This window comes from Lithobates pipiens, unplaced genomic scaffold (assembly GCF_037356315.1).
Source record: "Lithobates pipiens isolate NorthernLeopardFrog02 unplaced genomic scaffold, aLitPip1_a1.2 Scaffold_27, whole genome shotgun sequence".
Classification (NCBI taxonomy): domain Eukaryota; kingdom Metazoa; phylum Chordata; class Amphibia; order Anura; family Ranidae; genus Lithobates; species Lithobates pipiens.
This window is the reverse complement of record NW_027507788.1, coordinates 139,852,554-139,875,406: the sequence shown is the minus strand read 5'-3', so window position 1 is coordinate 139,875,406 and position 22,853 is coordinate 139,852,554. Positions and strand designations below refer to the sequence as shown.

At 41.7% G+C, this 22,853-nt stretch overlaps 1 protein-coding gene across 2 annotated transcripts in view; it reads left to right on the top strand.

Annotated features, from left to right (window-relative positions):
• Nucleotides 1-1,661: 1,661 nt before the first annotated feature.
• LOC143934177 (L-amino-acid oxidase-like) overlaps nt 1,662-22,853 on the top strand; it is a 43,089-nt gene continuing 21,897 nt past the window's right edge. Inside the window, exons 1-2 of one of the 2 annotated variants that reach the window (XM_077457567.1) lie at nt 1,662-1,744; nt 12,447-12,670. In XM_077457567.1, the coding sequence (XP_077313693.1) occupies nt 1,732-1,744; nt 12,447-12,670 (237 nt within the window). In that variant the 5' untranslated portion in view covers nt 1,662-1,731. Of the gene's footprint in view, nt 1,745-11,891; nt 12,360-12,446; nt 12,671-22,853 lie in introns of those variants that run through there. The other variant, XM_077457569.1, reaches the window with a different exon arrangement.

Here is a 22,853-nt window from a genome sequence, read left to right as displayed (position 1 = left end):
CGTATTTTGTTACTAGTGTTTGATCACGTGCCTTGCATTCACCTTTTTCACACAGCCTTCTTCAGTCAACCCCTGGTCAGACCAGGCAGCGGAACATGCAGTATCATTTTCTTCAGTTTAGTGGTTTCAAATAGTACTACTACTTCTTATACGATTTAGCTTCCTCACGAGCGCAGGAGTATTTCTTCTTTTTCTGCCTACATTTTGCACCTGCTTTAAGCTTCTCCACAAATTTATCCCTGACCTGTCTGGTGTGTTCCTTGGCCTTCACGATGCTGTTTGTTCACTAAGGTTCTCTAGCAAACCTCTGAGGGCTTCACAGAACAGCTGTATTTATATTGAGATTAAATTACACACCGGTGGACTCTATTTACTAATTAGATGACTTCTGAAGGCAATTGGTTTCACTTGATTTTAGTTAGGGGTATCAGACTAATGGGGGATGAATACAAATGCACGCCACACTTTTCACATATTTATTTGTAATAAATGTTCAAAACCTTTATCGTTTTCCTTCCACTTCACAATTATGTGCCACTTTGTGTTGGTCTATCACATAAAATCCCAATAAAATACATTTACGTTTTTGGTTGTAACAAAATATTGATAATTTCAAGGGGTGTGAATACTTTTTCAAGGCACTGTATATATGCGCATTTCCACCAGGTCTGTTGTTAGGCCCTTTGCTGATAATTTCATTTGCATATTGGTTGTAAGTACTATAATTCATCTTTTCTTATATAAAGTTTGTAATATTTTCACACTAGTGTGCTTCTATATACTTATGGTTAAACAGGAAGTAAACTTCCTCTGCTTACATTTACCTATAGGTAAGCCTATAATAAGGCTATAATAAGGCTTACCTATAGGTAAATATATAAATAGTGAAAATATCTCCTAAATGTGTACCGTTTAAGAGATATTTAGTATACATGCAGCCAGTGACATCACGGATGCATGTGCTCTGAAGGAACAGGTTGTGAACGACGGCTCCTGCGTGAATGTGCGGGAGTGACATCATTGCGGCTCCAGCCAACTACATCGAACCCGGAAGAAACTCCAGGACAAATGTTAGCCGTCTCAGAGGTGTGCGGGCATTGCGGAGAGAGCTTCCTTCTAAGGTATTACATAATGGGCTAGTATGCGATCCATACTAGCTCATTATGCCTTTCTCTTACAGTTTTTTTTTTCTTTTTTTTAAAACTGGGTTTACAACCTCTGTAATGTTATGTTGTGGTTGCAGCAGTTCCTCTGCTCTCAATTACTCTGAATAGAATACTGGTTAATTTCACAGAAATGGAATACCGTGCTTAAACAGGACCTGTCCCTGGCGGAGGCACTGCCACTCTTTCACTTAGCGAAGGTTCTGGTTCAATTATTTACCCACAGCTTTAGCGTAATATCCTGTTTGGGGAGGACCATTCTTCGTAATACCACAAGCAACCAAAAGAGGGCTACACGCTCAAAAAACAATAGTGAATAATGAATATCTAGACAGACAACAGTAGACAATTGCTTCCAATGCCATCATAACTATTTTTATCTGTCAACGGAGATTACACATAAAACTTACTGTGTGTTGTAACATCACCAGTTGTTTGCTATATAAGATCAAATTAGCATATTGGTGATTTATCACTACATTATGCAAGGGTTGCTCCTCCTATTAAGTTAGTAATAAAAACACAATGCAAATCTACAGCATTAGTTCTGCACAAACAGAAGAAAGACATGGAGAAGTTTGGTAAGTCTTGTTTGCTATTTTTGTTAATATATTGTTTTGTTATTAGGAATGAGGAATATTTACAGTTTTGAAAGTTTTGAAAGTTTTTAGAAAATATCTGCTTTTATATATATATATTACTAAAATGTTACCATTTTAGTGAAGTGCTTTGTCAATGCAGGAGTATCATTTGGCTGTTTTTAGAGGTGCAATGGGCTTTAAATTGCTCCTGATGAGCATATTTTACTTGTGTGTTTTCCCCCCCTTTTTTTATGGTGTACTTTACTATTTTTGAAATTTTTCTTTTTTTTTATTGTTGTTCTTGTACTTTTATACAAAATATGTATACTGAGTTTGGGTTCACACATGTGCCCCCTCCTTGATCTGTTTTCTATTAAAATAACATGTGTTTTGATCTGTTTACATTTAACACATGTATTTACTATTTTTGAAAACATATTTTTTTTTTTTTATGTGCACTTGTTTAGAACCGTATTACTTCTGCCAACACATTGAGGCTGAACTCACACCTGAGTGTTTTCTCACTAATGCATTTTCTATATAAATCAGTAGAAAAGCATCAAAACACATCTCATTAAGACTTGAGCATTTTCAATATGTGTTGACACATGCATTGAGATGCATTTGATGTATTTACATTGAAAATGTATCAGTGGAAATGGTACCTACAAAAATAGCTTCTTATGTCCCAGGTGCCTCCTCTAAGCCCCCGTACACACGGTCGGAGATTTCGACAACCAAATCCGTCAGATTTTGTCCGTTGGATTTTGTCCGTCGGATCTTGTCCGAAACTGTTGCATACGCACGGGCGGACTAAGTTGTCGAAAAATCCGATCATTCAGAACGTGATGACGTAATTACGATGGGACTACGTTCAGGCTAGTAGCCAATAGCTTTGATGTAGGAATTTGATCTGAGCATGCGTGGCACTTGGTCCGATCAAAATTCTTTACACATGATCAGAGTATGTCCGATCGAACCAGTTGGTCGGAAAATATTTCCAACAATTTCCGACGGATTCTCCGACCGTGTGTACAAGGGCTTAGTGTTTCAGGTGATGTGGACAGGAGGGTAGACAGGAGGGTAGAGAAAATCACATATGGTGGACACGCTTGAAAGTTGAGGGGTTTTAAATTGTGCGTTTTGCATTTTAGAAACATTTTTTTTTTTAATTCAAATAGTGAAAATTGAAAAATTGAGACCAACCTCAAAAAATCCCTCTGGCAGAACTTATTAAGTCGACCAAAAGGGAAGGTATTTTCAACCGCCCTCAGGCAGCCATTTCTTCCTTTCTTGTTTTCTCTCTCTCTTATTTTTTTTTTAAGTGTACTTATTTATACATATACCAATGATTGTTACATTTTGTTCAAATTGGACAAAGGCTTCCCTATTGCAAAGATGAAATTTCTACAATGGGAAATAAGTAATGGTCTCACAATATTAAAATAAAATCAGGAATGGGTGTTATGCTCCTGTTCAGGAAACCTTTGTGCAATGTTTATTTACGACATAGATATTTGTCATATTTTGTACGTGAATCTTTTTTTTTCAAAACAATAAAATTGTTAAAAAATAGAATGTATTAGGGGAAAAATACAAAGGTGTGAATCCTGCCTTAATACGTAACATCTTAATTTACACCCAAAACAGAAAGAATTTAAAACCTGACAGGGTTCTAATCCATCACCATTTGGCCGTTTTGGAGGATCAAATATCTATTTCCCCTCTATACACTGTGATTCCTCCCACTGCTTTGTACATTCTGTAGTAAAGTTTGAACTGGTGGGAGAAACCACAGCTTGCAGTAGGGGAGCAAATATTGTAGTGCTTGTAGGGGGTGCAGAGAGGAGGTGAAGTTTTAACAAACAGGCTGCCCAAAAGGTAAGTATAGTCTCTATTATTTTACTGGTATGCTCTGAACTATAAAATTACCTTGTGCTGTCAGGGTCCCTTTAACAATCTTGAGGTTGCAATATCTTCTCTTCTATTTTTACCTGATTTTTTTTTTGTCATATAGTTGAACTTGCAGGATAACTATATAATAGGTATAAACCTCCTCTCCTGCTTATGACAGACAGACCTTCAGTTGTGTGCCATTTCACAGGTCAAACATGTAGAATATTCATAAGCAATGGGGCATATTGTGCAGAAACATATAGATATAGTTACATAGTAGGTGAGGTTGAAAAAAGACACAAGTCCATCAAGTCCAACCTAGATACCTTATCTAAAGATTTTTTTTAAGTAGCAGAATGTCCAACAAGTATAATATTTGAGAACAGCCATCTTTCTCTATCAGGTGTAGCATACAGGGACGCAACTACAAGCATTTATTGAGTAGAAAATGAACACTGCATTTTATTATGTCGATTGCATTGGAAAAATAAAACACCAATGCCAGGCTCACAGTGGATCAAGAGAAAATAATGGGTCATAGTAACAATAAACAGGCTGGTTAAGCATTCTATAGAACCTGTGTAAATCTGTACAATCACATGCCAGCAAAGGCCAATCTAAATAAGAATGCGTTTTAGAGCCAATCACAGGAGGCAGAAAATTGGGCCCCATGTGGTGTTGCAACAGGGAGAGACAGGCACATTTGATCACCCTAAAGCTCAGTTTGGGTTATATTTTTTAAAATATAAAAAATGGTGTAGCACTAAAGAGAACTGTGTGATAGTTCAACGTAAACTTTCAGTGTAATGAATAGATTATACATCACCTTCGCTTAAAAGTCCATAGTAACAGTAATAAATCTTTTTCAAAATCCACTTGTAAGGACACCGCCACCAACACCCAAACGCATAGCTCCCAACTGTCCCTGATTTCGAGGGATTGTCCCTGATTTGGATCAATGTCCCTTTGTCCCTCTTTTCTCCTCATTTGTCCCTCATTTTGGTCTCATCTATATAGTTGTATATAAAATGCACTATTTATCTTTCAAAAAGTGTTTCCCAGGGCTAAACCTCCATTCACTTCATCCAAATTCTAAATTGCTGTATTTGTACATTTTAAAAACCAATATAAAGGAATAGTAGTGGTAAAAAAAAAGCCCTTGTGGATTTTATAAACCCTTTTTTTTGGTTAATTCTCCTTTAAGAGGGTGTGGCAGGGGGCGTGTCTGGGGCTAGAGGCCATAGCAGCGTAGTAAAGAAACTCATATGCTTGGGTGGGCATACACGTATATACAGTAATATATACATGTGTGTGTATATATCTCCAGAGAGCACCCCACTTACATCAGGGTCCCCAGAGATCCCCCCTACTTACATCAGGGTCCCCAGAGAGCCTCCCCCTTGCATCAGAGTCCCCAGAAAGCCCCCCTTGCATTAGAATCCCCAGAGAGCCTCCCCCTTGGATCAGGATCCCCAGGGAGCCCCCCACTTACATCAGGGTTCCCAGAGAGCCTCCCCTTACATTAGGGTCCCCGGAGAGCCTCCCCCTTAAATAAGGGTCCCCAGAGAGCCCCTCCCTTAAAATCAGGGTCCCTAGAAAACCTCCCCCTTGCATCAGGGTCCCCAGAGAGCCCCCCACTTACATCAGAGTCCCCAGAGAGCCCCCCTCCCCTTGGAGTCCCCTGCAGAGGCTATAGCCCCAAAAGCCACCCCCTAGTGATGCCACTGGTCACTATTAATCCCATTAACACCAACGATGGGGCACTATTACTCCAACTGAGACCGAAGATGGGTCACTATTAATCCCACTGACACCAATGATAGGGCACTATTCCTCAAACTGGAAAGAAAAAAAAAGAGAACTGCGCTAACCTCAAATTCCCAAAGTGAATGGGATATGTGTGTGTGCTAAACCCACAGTATAAGCCTTAGTGTCTTAATGTCTCTAAGGCCACCTCAAAAAAATATAGTGCATACTGTTATATATACAAATATGTAAAATTAAATACAAAGATAAGACACAAGTGCGTGTCAGTGATGTGAATCACCCAAACACAGTACAGATTGTATAGATCTCTGTGCATATACCCCTAAAAATAAAGAATGAAAGTTTTCTTAAAACTAAAAAGGTACATAAAATAAATTACCAAGAAAAATATTTTGAAAAAACTCTATGTAATGTCCATATAATTATATGACAAATTATTGCTATAAAGTGTCCATATGGTAAATAAACACCAGTGAAGAAAAACTTCGTATGAAGAGCTGAATTGGAAGTGCACAAATTAATAATCTTCTCCAGGAGTATAATGTGCTTTTCCCATCACCAAATGAATGAATTGGCTCCTTACCAGATCCGAGCGACCCACCGTTACAGAGGGTCACTACAGGCAAAAACAATCAAAGGATATCCGGGTAGCGGTTCCCCACGCAACTTTTTTTTGGCTGGGCCGTGACACTGACGGTAGTGACTTACATACACTAACCTACCTACACTGACGGTAGTGACCTACCTACACTGACGATAGTGACCTACCTACACTCACCTGCCTGACCTACATACACTGGACATATACATACACTGACCTGCATACACTAATGGTAGTGACCTACCTACACTGACTGACCTTCACTGACATTATCACATGCACTGACTGACCTACACTGACATTACCACACACGCACTGACCTACCTACACTGACATTGCCACACACACACTGACCTACCTACACTGACATTACCACACACACACTGACCTACCTACACTGACCTTACCACACACACACTGACCTACCTACACTGACCTTACCACACACACACTGACCTACCTACACTGACCTTACCACACACACACTGACCTACCTACACTGACATTACCACACACACACTGACCTACCTACACTGACATTACCACACACACACTGACCTACCTACACTGACATTACCACACACACTGACCTACCTACACTGACATTACCACACACACTGACCTACCTACACTGATATTACCACACTGACCTACCTACACTGACATTACCACACACACTGACCTACTTACACTGACATTAACACACTGACCTACACTGACGTTGATGGTAGTGACCTACCTACACTGATGATAGTGACCTACCTACACTCACCTGCCTGGCCTACATACACTGACCTACATACACTAACAGTAGTGACCTACCTACACTGACTGACCTACACTGACATTACCACACACTGACATTACCACACACACTGACCTACCTACACTGACATTACCAGACACTGATATTAGCACACACACTGACATTAACACACTGACATTACCACACACTGACCTACCTACACTGACATTAACACACTGACCTACCTACACTGACATTACCACACACTGACCTACCTACACTGACATTACCACACACTGACTGACCTTAGTACACACTGACCTACCTACACTGACCTTATTACACACTGACCTGTCACAGCAGCCATTCCGAGGAGGAGAGGAGAGCGGCTCGCCTGAGCGCCAAGCGGGGATGTGGCGCGGCAGCCGCTTTGTAATTCCTGCCTTCTGGAGCCAACAGCGCCTATGATGGACGTCACACATCCCGTGGTCCCGGCATTGGACCAGTGGGACGTCCATCATAGACGTGCAGGCTCCAGAAGGCGGGACCTGCTCTGGCACTCGGCCGCACTCGGCCACACTCGGCGGTGCTCGGGATCAGATTAGTCCCGGGGCTCGCCGCAGCGCTCGGGGCTGACAATGAAGACCCCGCGGAGCTGACACTCAGGGCTTTAGGGGGTCTCATTCAGGGCTTCAGCCCCCCTAGCCACCCCCTCCCGACGCCCCTGCTGAATGGGCATATGGAGCTTCATCTCGGCTCGGGTGCCCCCATAGCAAGCTGCTTGCTGTGGGAGCACTCAACGGGAGGGAGGGGCCAGGAGCACAGAAGAGGGACTCGAGAAGAGGAGGATCCAGGCTGCATTGTGCAAATCCACTGCACAGAGGAGGTAAGTATAACATGTTTGTTATTTAAAAAAAAAAAAGATTTTACAATTACTTTAAATGACAAAAGGGTTCGAAATCATTTTAACTCCTTTGTTGGAGTTCGATTTTAAGAATAAGCTAGCACACACCTAGACTATAAATAATTTTGTTGTTTTCTTGTATGTCAAAGCTGATAAATGGAGGTTCCTGTTTTAGCCTAATATTTTTTTTTTTTTTTGCTAATCACTTTTAATTGCAAGGTTTGTATTATTTTGTGTTGGCCATTTGTAACTGAAAACTGGATCAGAGCTAAAAATAAATAACAATGCCCAAATGTTCAGGGCTTTTGGATTATAGCATATGTGCTCAACTTCACAGTGACCTTTGTCAATCTCAGAAGTCCAAAAAGGATGAGTGGCTTTGAATTAAATTTTCCGATGTCCCCAGGGATCTAGTAATTGCCAGAATTGAGATTACTACATGTTTTCATAATTCCTTAATTCCTCTAGACCTTGTCAAAAATAAACTTAACTGGATTATGGCCAATGATAGGTTGATGAGCATATTGAAAATACACAATCTAAATTTGAATAGGATAATGGGTTTAATATATCTCTCCATTTGAAGCCTAAAGACTTGCACACACAGGCAGAATGTCGGGACACATTTGCCGGTACCAAAAATATGGGCCGACATTCTGCCTGTTTGTTTGTCGGTCTTTTCAACCGAAGCCAGCTGTTCAGCCGGCTTTTGTCGGACATGCTGACCGACTGCAGATCAGCACTCTCAGTCAATGTCGGAGAGCGCTGATTGAAGAGTTCTGGTCGAGGCCGCCCCCTTTGCACAAAAAAAAACATAGCGGGCACCAGGCTTTTGCATGGAGGTCTTTCTCCTTATTTGTTTCCTTTATCTAATTTCTGTTTTTGTGATATCTGTATTGCTTACCAATTTTAGGTATTTAAAAGCGGAGCTCCACACAAAAGGGGAAGCTTTGCTTGTTCGCACCACCCCCCCCCTTGCTTTTATTTGGGGGGGGGGGGTTGGATACCTGTCAAACCCAGGTACCTGTTCTTACTTCTGGGTAAGATCGCCGCACGACGATTGTGGTGATCTACAAAATTTCCGGCCCCTCCTCCTTCCCCCCACTGCCTTCTGGGAGGCACACAGGTCCCAGAAGACAGCGGGACCATTCAGAAAGTGCAGCACGACTTGCGCATGTGCCGTAGGAAACAGGCTGTCAAGCCGCAAGGCTTCACTTCCTGTTTCCCTTACGTAATAATGCTGGCGTCTGCACCCACAGCCAATCGACGAATCGGTTAGAGGCGATGACATCCCAGGACACCTGGATAGGTAAGTGTCCTTACATTAAAAGTCTTTTTTATTTTTATTTGTAGCTGCTGACTTTAATTTTTTTTCTGACAGGCTGTAACTCCTGTTTAACAGTATGTTTTGCGGAAACGCCATATGTAATATGATATAGTTCTATTCCCCAGCCTGGGTTCCACTGAAAGATAAAGAGCAAAAATATGATACAGCTGATGGGAATATACCAATTGGAAATTCATATTGCCTTCTGTATTTAAGGATTGCTGCTGTGGTTAGAGCATTATGTAGAACTAGACAATGACACGTGCCTCATTTTATATGTGTAGAAACGGTGAATGTACATGAGAATTATTTTTATCTGGACCTTGTTAAAGTTAGTAAAAAATGTTTTTTTAAATAAATATACAAATAACAGCACCACAGAGAATCCCAAGAGACATTTCTTTTTATTATTATTCTTGTGATGGGCCATAGTGGGGGAACTGACCAGAAGATGTCTCCAAAGATAATAACACAACAAGACCTTTCAATAAAGCTGGCCATGGACGGTGGTGAACCCTGCTGAACCAGCCAAGATTCGAACTATGCATGGAAGGGGGTATTTCCCCACATTGATCAATCAACTTGGGTACAAACAGCATGTTGCATTTTTCCTGTGATTATTGCCAGCATAGCCGCTAGCAATAAACACAGTGTGTTCTCCCGGCAGGTTACAGAAAATAAATTTGCACCATCTATGGCCGGCTTAGCTTTATATGTCTGCTTGAACTTCTGTTGTGGTGCATTAATACATATGCGTTACAAACGCACATTATGGCACTGATTAGCGTGTGTTAAGTTAGGCAGCCTATAATTGTAAATGGGCTGCCACCGAAACATAACAGATTAGAAAACATACATGACCCTTTTGTAAAAACATAGCACAATACAACACATAGTATATGGGTTGTGGTGTGCTGCCATGCATCGTGTGATGGGCTCTCCTGTACAATGGATTGGAGTACCATTCACAGTAAATGACACTTAAATAAATGACATCGCACTGCTGCATCTGCATTGCACATTAACACATGGATTTTAGCACTTATTGCCACAAGGCACAAGTGTAAATGGGATCTAAACCCCCGTTCACACCAAATCTGATTTTGAAAGTGTGCGACTTCACTTTGAAATCACACAATTTCCAAGCCTCACGTCAGTGCAACCTAGCTGACATCTGTGTGACTTCATGCACAGAGGTCTATGCAAGTCACACCTGAAATCATCAAAAATAGTGCAGGAACATCTTTTTCAAATTGGTACAGCACTGCAAAGCCAGCGTCACACCAATTTGAACAGCTCCATTGCTGACAATAGGGTGCGTCTTGGACCTGTCAAATCGCATGACAAGTCTCACCAGTGTGAAGGAGGGCTAACTCTTATGCCCTGTACACACAGTCAGACTTTCCAACGGAAAATGTGCGATCGGATCTTGTTGTTGGAAAATCCGATCGTGTGTGGGCTCCATCTGACTTTTTCCATTGGAATTTCTGACACACAAAATCCAATAGTTTAAATTCCGATCGCGTGTAGACAATTCCGACGGACAAAGTGGCATACATGCTCAGAATAAATTACGAGACGAAAACTATTGACTAACGCCCTCTTTATAGTCCCGTCGTACGTGTTCTACATCACCGCATTGCGTACGATCGAATTTTCCGACTTTGTGCGACCGTGTGTATGCAAGACAAGTTTGGCCCAAAATCTGTTGGAAAAAATCCAACAGATTTTGTTGTCGGAATGTCTGACCGTGTGCACAGGGCATTACAGTTGTGCTGCATTATTAGAGACAGGTGCCGGAAAAACTTCATATTGTTGAGCATGGCCGCTGAGCCATGAGTTTAATTTCTCGCACAAGTTGCATTTATCAGCCTAACCTTAAAGCCTCATACACACGATCAGATTGTTGGCCAACAGAGCATCAGACTTTTGTCCGAAGGGCGTGTGCCACTTGTCTTGCATACTAACGGCACACAATTGTCGGCCAACAAACACAAACGTAGTGATGTACTACATAGAATTTCAGCTCTTGAGTGCCACTCTTTGGGCACCCTGTGCTAATGTTGTGTTTGGTGAGCATTGATTCGGAGCATGCATGTTTGTACTTTGGACTTTTGCCTTGTACACACGCTTAGATTTTCGGCAGGGAATTGTGTGATGACAAACTCTTTGCCTAAAATCCGACCGTTAGTACGCTTCATCAGACAATTGTTGGCCAACATTCCGCCAACAAATGTTGGATGGCAGGCTAGTACATTTTTGGCGGACAACGGTCTGTTGTCAGATTTTTCTATCATGTGTACACAAGCCCATCACACAAAAGTCCAAAGTACAAAAGCACATGCTCGGAATTAGGGCTGAAATTCCACGTAGTACGTCACTACGTTCTTGTTTGTTGGCCAACAATTGTGTGGCGTTAGTATGCAAGACAAAATCCAGGCACATGCCCTTTGGACAAAAGTCTGATGCTTTGTCTGCCGAAAATCTGATCATGTGTAAAGCCTCATACACATGATCGGACTTTATACAAACTTTCCCATGGATTTCTGTACAAAGGGCGTTGCCCGTGAACTTGTTAAGTATACACACGATCAGACTTTTTCAGCCAACTTTCACCAAATCACATGGTTTTTCTGCTCTTTACTGCCACCTTTGGTCAACTTCTGTATTGTTGTCTGATCTTTTGCATTGGTTCTGAGCATGCGTGTTTGTAAAGTCCGATGGTTTTCTGTACACATGATTGGACTTTGCTACATCGGACTTGTTGTCGAAAAGTTTGTCTGTTCACACAGCCAACATTTGTCCGATGAAAACCGAAAAAGTTTGTCCGATGGAGCATACACACGGTCGGATGTTGCCTTAAAACAGCTAATTTGCATGTTTGTTTTCAAAAAGTCAGAGTTAAGGCCCATACACACGATCAGACTTTTTGACAACAAACATGCAAATTAGCTGTTTTGGAGCAACATCCGACCATGTGTACGCTCCATCGGACAAACTTTTTTGGTTTTCATCGGACTTTTGTTGGCTGTGCGAACGGACAAACTTTCTGGCAACAAAAGTCCGATGGAGCAAAGTCTGATCGTGTGTACAGAAAACCATAGGACTTTTGTACAAAGTACAAACAGGCATGCTCAGAACCAATGCAAAAGATCAGACAACAATACAGAAGTTGACCAAAGGTGGCGGTAAAGAGCAGAAAAACCACATGATTTGGTGAAAGTTGGCTGAAAAAGTCCTGCTGTGTGTATGCAATACAAGTTCAGGGCCGACGCCCTTTGTACAAAAATCCAAGGGAAAGTTTGTACAAAGTCCTATCGTGTGTATGAGGCTTTAAGAGGCTTAAGATAAGAAACAAACAAAAAAGTTCCCAGGGTGGGGTCTCCATTATATATATTCATATTTTTATGATTGGTTAGTAAAAATATTATCTACAGTACTTTGTAATCTTTGTTCCCTCAGCATTTCTCAGTCTGCTGCTTTGGGCTGGAGCATTTGGTCAAAGCAGCAAAGGTTCAGACTTGTTGGAAGAGTGTCTTCAGGATCCGGAGTATGAAGATATAATGGACATTGCCATACGTGGACTGCCTCCTGTCTCAAGATGGAATCGCAAACACATTGTAATTGTTGGCGCCGGGATGTCCGGATTATCAGCGGCCAAAGCATTACAGGATGCCGGTCACAAAGTAAGTTGATGAATTTGTCAGAAGGTACTCAAAGATATTGGTAGTAACTCATTTCCATCCAGTTATTATTATTATTATAATACAGGATCTATATAGATCCAACAGTTTGCGCAGTGCTTTACAACATGAGGGCAGACAGTACAGTTACAATACAATTCAATGCAAGTGGAATCGGAGGGCTCTGCTCGTTAGATCTAAATCAATCTAAAACAATCAGAAGGCCCTTTCTGTAAATGTATTAACCTATGTTAAAACCTTGACCTGAAAGTGCAGGCATAGCCAAAACAAAGGAAAGACTAAAGTAGAACGAAACCTTTACATGGATGTAAACCCTTTACAACCACTTTTTACTAGAGCCAAGCCTATAATTAGGCTTACCTATAGCTGCACTGGATATCTCCTAAACCTGCACAGTTTAGGAGATATCCCTGTATTTGCATGTGCCAATGTCATGTGGCACATGCGCACTTAAGCTAACTGAAGCAATGGCAATGGCACAACGTGCTGTTGCTTTAGTTGTACTGTGCCAATCACAGTGCCGGAGCCGCGATACCCGGAAGTAACCTCCGGGATAGATGTCGCTGGCCGGAGGAGGAGACGAGGACTCCGTTCTTCGGTAAGTAATTCATAATGAGCTAGTATGCTATGCATACTAGCTCATTATGCCTTTATCTTGCAGGGTGTTTTTTTTTGTTTTTTGTTTTTCAGGAGGGTTTACAATAACTTTAAAGCACGTGTGTCAGTGTATCTTTGAGCAGTAATGCTTACCGGATGAAAATTTGAACATGATGAGCTTCATAAACCGGATATTGTGCTCTGCCCCCACAATCTGCTCAACCACTATAGCCAAACTTTGGGTCTGAACCGTGAGCAATGCATATACAATCATGGCATGCACAGATTACATTTGATTGTTTTTGTTAAAAAGTAATCATTTAAAGCACTATTAAACCCAAATATATTACGGCATACCAATCATTAGATATGGTGACTGTATTCGTTTTCATTTTTTTTTAGGCTTTTTTTCCCTCTGTTTTCATTTCCTGTTTTAGAGTGCCCCAACTCTGGATGAAGGAGCACAGGGGACACAGCAGCATTGTCCCCCTGGGGGGAGAGGAGTGTTAGGCTGGCCATACATGCATTGAAAATTATCAGGTTCTTTGTGGACTGGGCAAATTTTGATCTGTATATGGGCAGGGTAGTTGAACAAAAGTTGATCTACTGATCAACTTCTGTACAGCTGCCCTGACGGATGTTTTCCGCTTGATCAGCACTGATCAGCATATTCTGTGTCAGAATTCATAGAATCTGTTGATGAAGTCCAATTGGATATAACACATACTGGGTGGAGCTATGTTTGGATAACATCACCCACTTCCATCCTGTGAGACAGAAGCAATATGAAGCTCCATTCTGTGTGAGCCAGTGCATATTGTTTTACATGTGAGTGTAACTTTTATGCTTTAACCACTTGACCACTGGGCACTTAAACACCCTTAATAACCAGACCAATTTTCAGCCTTCGGTGCTCTCACATTTTGAATGACAGTTACTCAGTCATGCAACACTGGACCTATATAAAAATGTTGTCCTTTTTTTCACACAAATGGAGCTTTCTTTTGGTGGTATTTAATCACCGCTGGGTATTTTATTTTTTGTGCTAAGAAAAAATACAGAAAATTCTGTAAAAAAATGAATTTTTCTTTGTTTCTGTTATAAAATTTAGCAGATTAGTAATTTTTTCTTCATAAATTTTGGCCAAAATTTATACTACTACATATCTTTGGTAAAAATAAGTACAAAATGGTGGATATTATTTGGTCTTTGTGAAAGTTATAGAGTCCACAAGCTATGGTGCCAATATCTGAAAATTGATCACACCTGAAGTACTGACGGCCTATTTCAATTCTTGAGACCCTAACATGCCAAAAAAAAAAAAAATACCCCCCAAATGACCCCTTTTTGGAAAGAAGACATTCCAAGGTATTTAGTAAGAGGCATGATGAGTTTTTTGAAGTTGTCATTTTTTCCTACAATTCTTTGCAAAATCAAGATTTTTTTATTTTATTTATTTTTTCACAAAATTGTCATATTATCAGTTTATTTCTCACACACAGCATATGCATACCACAAATTACACCCCAAAACACATTCTGCTATTACTCCCGAGTACGGCGATACCACATGTGTGAGACTTTTACACAGTGTGGCCACATACAGAGGCCCAACATGCAGGGAGCGCCATCAGGCATTCTGGAGCACCCAGGACAATTCTGACATTTCTCTCCTACATGTAAAAATCATCATTTATTTGCTAGAAAATTACATAGAATCCCGAAATATTATATATGTTTTTTTAGCAAACACCCCGGAGAATACAATGGTGGTCGTTGCAACTTTTTATCTCGCATGGTATTTGCGCAGCAATTTTTCTAATGCTTTAATTTGGAAAAAAACAGTTTTGTGCTTAAAAAAAAAAACACATTAAAGTTAGCCCAAGTTTTGCATAATGTGAAAGATGAAGTTACGCTGAGTAAATAGATACCCAACATGTCACTCTTCAAAATTGCACACGCTCGTGGAATGGCGGCAAATGTCGCTACTTAAAAATCCCCAAAGGTGACGATTTAATTTTTTTTTACTGGTTATATGTTTTGAGTTACAGAGGAGGTCTAGGGCTAGAATTATTGCTCTTGCTCTAACGTTCGCAGCGATACCTCACGTGTGTGGTTTGAACACCGTTTTCATATGTGGGCGGGACTTACCTATGCGTTCGCTTCTGCATGCGAGCACATGGGGACAGGGGCGCTTTAAAAAAAAATAAAAATTATTGTTCATTTTACTTTATTTATTTTAGTTTGACTTTTTTTCCCCAAAAATATATTTTTTGATCACTTTTATTCCTATTACAAGGAATGTAAACATCCCTTGTAATAGGAATATGGCATGACAGGTCCTCTTTACAGTGAGATATGGGGTCAATAAGACCCCACATCTCACCTCTAAGCTGGGAAGCCTGAAAAAAAAAAAAAAAAGATTCTGGCTTTGATCGTATTGGCGAGTCGGTAGAAGCACTGGAGGGCGGGGGGGGGGGGGGGGTGTCTATGGCTGGGTATTGCAGGGTATCACCGACTATGGCTGGGTATGGCTGGGTATCTCCGAGTATGGCTGGGTATCTCAGAGTATGGCGTTGCAGAGTATGGCGTTGCAGAGCATTGCAGGGTATTGGCGGGTGTTGCAGGGTATTGGCGGGTGTTGCAGGGTATTGGCAGGTGTTGCAGAGCATTGCAGAGTGTTGCAGGGTATTGGCAGGTGTTGCAGAGCATTGCAGAGTGTTGCAGGGTATTGGCGGGTGTTGCAGAGCATTGCAGAGTGTTGCAGGGTATTGGCAGGTGTTGCAGAGCATTGCAGACTGTTGCAGGGTATTGGCGGGTGTTGCAGAGCATTGCAGAGTGTTGCAGGGTATTGGTGGGTGTTTCAAAGCATTGCAGAGTGTTGCAGGGTATTGCAGAGTGTTGCAGGGTATTGCAGAGTGTTGCAGGGTATTGCAGAGTGTTGCAGGGTATTGCAGAGTGTTGCAGGGTATTGCAGAGTGTTGCAGGGTATTGCAGAGTGTTGCAGGGTATTGCAGAGTGTTGCAGGGTATTGCAGAGTGTTGCAGGGTATTGCAGAGTGTTGCAGGGTATTGCAGAGTGTTGCAGGGTATTGCAGAGTGTTGCAGGGTATTGCAGAGTGTTGCAGGGTATTGCAGAGTGTTGCAGGGTATTGCAGAGTGTTGCAGGGTATTGCAGAGTGTTGCAGGGTATTGCAGAGTGTTGCAGGGTATTGCAGAGTGTTGCAGGGTATTGGCGGGTGTTGCAGAGCATTGCAGGGTATTGGCAGGTGTTGCAGAGCATTGCAGAGTGTTGCAGGGTATTGGCGGGTGTTGCAGAGTGTTGCAGAGCATTACAGAGTGTTGCAGGGTATTGGCGGGTGTTGCAGAGCATTGCAGAGTGTTGCAGGGTATTGGCGGGTGTTGCAGAGCATTGCAGAGTGTTGCAGGGTATTGGCGGGTGTTGCAGAGCATTGCAGAGTGTTGCAGGGTATTGGTGGGTGTTGCAGGGTATTGCAGAGTGTTGCAGGGTATTGCAGAGTGTTGCAGGGTATTGCAGAGTATTGCAGAGTAATGGCAGGGATTTGAGGGGTTACATTTCGGTGAGCAGCGATGTGGGCACTGCAGATGCAGCCCACAGCGCTGCTGACACCGATCTCTTCCCCCTCCGCTGTACCAATCGGTACAGAGAGGGGGAGGGAGGAACCAGCATCATAACATGACGCCGCTTTGTTTACAAGTGATCACTCCGTCATTTGACGGAGCGATCACGTGGTAAACGTCCGCGATGAGCGGCCGTTTACCGTGATCCGTGATGCGCCGGGTCCTGTGGACTCGGCGGTCACGGATGCTCTCGAGTGCGTGCCCCAGGGGGCGCGCGAGAGCGGAATTCTGGCGAAATATGACGTCCTTCCAGAGTTAAACCACTGCCCTGTAGCCGTCATTCGGCTATGGGCCGGTTGTTAAGTGGTTAATAAAGTCGGACAAGTTTTAGTAGAGAGCACTAATGCCACGTACACAGGACCGGACTTTCCAGCAGAAAAGCTCAGACTGAATCATTTCATCTGATATTTCGATCATGTGTGGGCTTCAGCTGACTTTTTTTTTTTCAAAAAGTCTGACAGACCTAGAAATAGAACACGTTTTAAATCTTTCCAACGGAATCAATTCCTATCGGGAAAACCGTTCGTCTGTATGCTAGTCCGACGGACCAAATACAACGCAAGGGCAGCTATTGACTACTGGCTATTAAACTTCCTTTTCTAGTCCCATTGTACGTCATAGCGTTCGAAACAAACGGACTTTGGTCGCGTGTAGGCAAGTCCGTTCGGTCAGAACTTTGTCGGAAAGAACGTCAGAGTTTATTCTGATGGAAAGTCCGGTCATGTGTACACAGCATCAGATTTATTTTTTTATCCACATGTGTATGGTAATTGCTCGGAGGGTCCATTATACATCGCTGGTCTTCACTTCACCTCAATTAGGGGGACATGCGTTTATGACATCCTGTTAGTTCAGAGGTCCATCCATTAAGGTGAGCGAGCAGAATACTCGTTGGTGGAGGGATTGTCACCCATATCTCTGTTTTCACACATGGATAATTTTGCTGCTTTCTGGGCTTTGTGGTTCTTTCTAAGAATCTTTTGGACTTTTATTTATTTGGATTTGGTTTTTTTTGTGCTGCACTTCATTTTTGAATTGTGCATTTTCAAGGTCATGTGAATATTCTCTAATGCCGTGTACACACGGATGGACTTTTAAAAGTCAAACCAAATCATTCATCGGATATTTCGATCGTGTGTGGGCTTCATCTGACTTTTTTTTTTTTTTTACCTAGAAATAAAACATGTTTTATATCTTTCCAACGGAATTAATTCCTATTGGGAAAACCGTTCGTCTGTATGCTATTCCAACGGACCAAAAACTACGCAAGGGCAGCTATTAGCTACTTGCTATTGAACTTCCTTTTTCTAGTCCCATCATACGTCATCGCATTCTAAACGAACAGACTGTGGTGTGATCGTGTGTAGGTAAGTCAGTTTCAGCGAAAAACTCTGTCGGAACTCCGTCAGAAAGACTGTCAGAGCTTATTTTGATGGAAAAAACAGTCGTGTGTGCGCGGCATTAGTGTTCAGCTAGCACTTAATTTTGTGTTTTATCCATTCTGTTTGCGCTGATTGTATTTGACTTTTTGCTAAATTATAAGCTCAGTGCGGAGGATTCCCCCATGCACATTGAGTGGGTGGATGGGGGAATCAAGTCAGGTTTTTTTTTTTTTAGTTCAACCCGCTGGTAATTAAAAAAAAAACTGACTAATCTATGTGCTGCTTTCTATCTACTAGCAGATCTAGATGCACTAACAAATTGAAGCCAAACCCCAGCTAATACTTTATAAACTGTTATGCTGCATACGTGTACGTGTACGTGTACGTGTACGCGGCATTACAGTGAACATTTTTTATTCTTTTTGGAAAAAAGGTTTTACATACAGGTATATAAATAAAAGTTGACCAGTTGACCATTGTAACCACCTGTCAGTGTTAAATGGTTTGTCTCATCCCTATAACTGATACATCTGCAAGACAGCTAAAACACACTTTCTGGTTTGATCAACCAATGAAAATAGAAAAAAAGCCTAAATATTAGAATGAATGCATCCATCACATCTAATGGCGCGTACACACGGGCGGACTGTATGGCGTACTTAGTCCGTCGAAACACATTTCAGCGGACAGTCCGCTCGTGTGTGGGCTTCAGCTGACTTTTTCAGCGTGCAGTCTGGCGTACTAAGTATTTCGGATTTTTGTAAATTATGTCCGTCGTACTTTGGTTTCAGCGGACAATCCGCTCGTCAGTAGGCTAGTTCGACGGACTAAGAATGCCGCATGCCCAGAAAGGATTTACACGGCGGAAGGGTGCTTTGCTATGTATTGGACTTCCTATTTCTAGTCCCGTCGTACGTGCTGTACACGTCATCGCGCAAGCTTTCGACGGACTGTTTGTGCATCCGTGTGTGGTCAAGTCCGTTCAGTCGAAAGTATGACGGACTGTCCGTCGGATTGTATGACGGACTAAGTACGCCATACAGTCCGCTCGTGTGTACGCGGCATAATAATTGGTAAGCTGCAATATAATAAATGTTTGCTTTTGCATTTTATTACAGCTTTAAACCTCAGCTGATAAAAAGACAAGTAGCTACAATCTCTTTGTATTATGCAAATAGTAAGGAAAGAAACATAATAAATTATAAAGACAGGTTACACAATGCAATATTTAGGCTTGCCCAAAGTAGTCTTCTTTGATATATTCTAAGAAGAAGATTAATTGTTGACTAACTATTGTTTGGAATCATTACAAATAAAATAGAAAATGCAGTCAGACGAAACTAGGTGTGATTTAAAAGCTGTAACCAAATTAGACTTTATCTAGATGAGTGGCTGTCATATAAAAAAGGGTTTACAGTGGTATCAATGTTTAAGGTAGGATAGGATGCTAATATACTGTAATCAAAATTGAATTCCATACCAACAACTGAATAGACAGATGAACTACATGGGAGCTATTTTACCTGCCGGAGAATTTGTATTTCTATCCATCCGGTCCTGACTTTTCACCGCTCTGCCACACAGCACAGCCCTGTCTGCCAGAACAGAAGACCTATTTTTTTCTGCTACAGTTAAAGCACATCTTCTACATTAGTAACAAAGTTCACTTATTCAAGGTTCTTGCCTCCCCTCCTAAAAATGCTGCAAAATAGTACCTGTGGTGGGAAAAATAGATAATATACTTGCCTTTCCCTGACTACACTAGTGCAGGGGGTGACATCTAGGGATGAGCTGAACACCCCCCGGCTCGGTTCTCACCAGAACATGTAAGCAGATAAAGTTTGAGTGAACATGCAAATCCTATTAAAATCTATAGGATACGAACATGAAAAATAAAAAGTGCTAATTTTAAAGATTTGCAAGTTATTGCCATAAAAAGTGTATGGGAACCCACGTACTGTCCAGGGGACATATATCAATGCAAAAAAAAAGTTTTTAAAACGCTTGCAACAAAAGTGATTACACCCCTAATTGAAAATGTCCAATTAGCCATTTAGAGTCATGTGACTCGTTAGTGTTTCAAGGTCTCAGATGTGACTGGGGAACAGGTGTGTTAAATTTGGTGTTATCGCTCTCACTCTCTCATACTGGTCACTAGAATTTCAACATGACACCTCATAGCAAATGACTCTATGAGTATCTTAAAAAAAGAATTGTTGCTCTACATAAAGATGGCCTAGGCTATAAGAGGATTGCCAAGACCCTGAAACTGAGCTGCAGTATGGTGGCCAAGACCATACAGAAGTTTATCAGGACAGGTTCCACTCAGAACAGGCCTTGCCATAGTAGACCAAAGAAGTTGAGTGCACATGCTAAGCGTCATATCCAGAGGTTGTCTTTGGGAAATAGATGTATGAGTGCTCCCAGCATTGCTGCAGAGGTTGAAGGGGTGGGGGGTCAGCCTGTCAGTGCTCAGACCATACGCCACACACTGCATCAAATTGGTCTGCATGGCTGTCGTCCCAGAAGGAAGCCTCTTCTAAAGATGATGCACAAGAAAGCCCACAAACTGTTTGCTGAATACAAGCAGACTAAGGACATAGATTACTGGAACCATGTCCTGTGGTCTGATGAGACCAAAATAAACTTATTTGGTTCAGATGGTGTCAAGCATGTGTGGTGGCAACCAGGTGAGGAGTACAAAGACAAGTGTATCTTGCCTACAGTCAGGCATGGTGGTGGGAGTGTCATGGTCTGGGGCTGCGTGAGTGCTGCTGACACTAGGGAGCTACAGTTCATTGAGTGAACCATGAATGCCAACATGTACTGTGACATACTGAAGCAGAGCAGGATCCCCTCCTTTCAGATACTGGGCCACAGGGCAGTATTCCAACATAATAACAACCCCATACACAGCTCAAAGACGAGCACTGCCTTGCTAAAGAAGCTGAGGGTAAACAACTCCATACACAGCTAGACGAGCACTGGGTTGCTAAAGAAGCTGAGGGTAAAGGGGATGGACTGGCCAAGCATGTCTCCAGACCTAAACCCTTTTGAGCATCTGTGGGGCATCCTCAAACGGAAGGTGGAGGAGTGCAAGGTCTCTAACATCCACCAGCTCTGTGATGTCATCATGGAGGAGTGGAAGAGGACTCCAGAGGCAGTGCTGGAAAATAATGGTTGCCACACAAAATATTGACAGTTTGGGCCCAATTTGGACATTTTCACTTAGGGGTGTACTCGCTTTTGGTACCAGTGGTTTAGACATTAATGGCTGTGTGTTGAGTTATTTTAAAGGGACACAAACTTACACTGTTATAAAGGCTGTACACTCACTACGTTACATTGTAGCAAAGTGTAATTTCTTCAGTGTTGTCACATGATATAATAAAATATTTACAAAAAAGTGGTGGGTATACTCACTTTTGTGAGCTACTGTATATATATATATATATATATATATATATAATACATTGACTGCACTGTATAAATATATATATATATATATATATATATATATATATATATATTCTACACTGACTACACTGTGTATGTGTGTGTGTGTGTGTGTATATATATATATATATATATATATATATATATATATATATATATATATATATATATATATATATATATATATATATATATATATATATATATATATATATATATATAATGTCAGCGTTCTGTGACCGGGGACACATAACTATCTGTTTGCAGAAGGTCAGTGTGAAAGAGACAGGAGAGGAGAAGCTATCAAGAGTAGTGCAGAATGCTGTGGATGGGGAAGGCAGCATTGACAGTAAAGGACTAGCTGGAAACACTATTACCATGTGTCAGGCCATCGGGGGGAGGTAACGTGTATCTCTGGTCTGGTTAGCGCATTGGTAATACCTTCCAAAAGACTGTATGGCTGTCTGATTCATTGAGCCATCGGTGAGAGGCTGTGTAGGTCTCTGGCTCTTTGGTTCGCTGAGGAAATACTGTTATGGTCTGTAAGGTGGAATTATGTCGCGTGCACACAACAGGAATTTTGGACGGACTAGGTTCGACGGAATGAATCTGTTGGATATCACGATCGTGTGTGGGCTTCAGCTGACTTTTTTCCCCCAAAAGTCAGACGGACCTAGAAATAAAACATGTTTCAAATCTTTCCGATGGACTCGAGTCCGGTCAAAAAATCAGTTTGTCTGTATGCTTGTCCGACGGACCAAAAAACTACGCTAGGGCAGCTATTGGCTACTGGCTATGAACTTCCTTATTCTAGTCCGGTCGTACGTCATCACGTTCAAATACATTGGACTTTGGTGTACTTGTGTGTGGCCAAGTCCGTTAGTTCGAAAAGTCGGTCGGAACTCCGCCGAAAGTCCGTCGCAAAGACTGTCGGACCAAGTCCGTCAAAGTCCGGTCATGTGTACGCAGCATTATTCAGAGTGATTCTTTCTTGTCACAATGGAAGTGAAGAAATAGTATTTCAATAGTTGTGCAGAGGAAGGAGACTGAGAACACTAGATTTGCATCAATGTTCAAGCCAAGGCTGCCA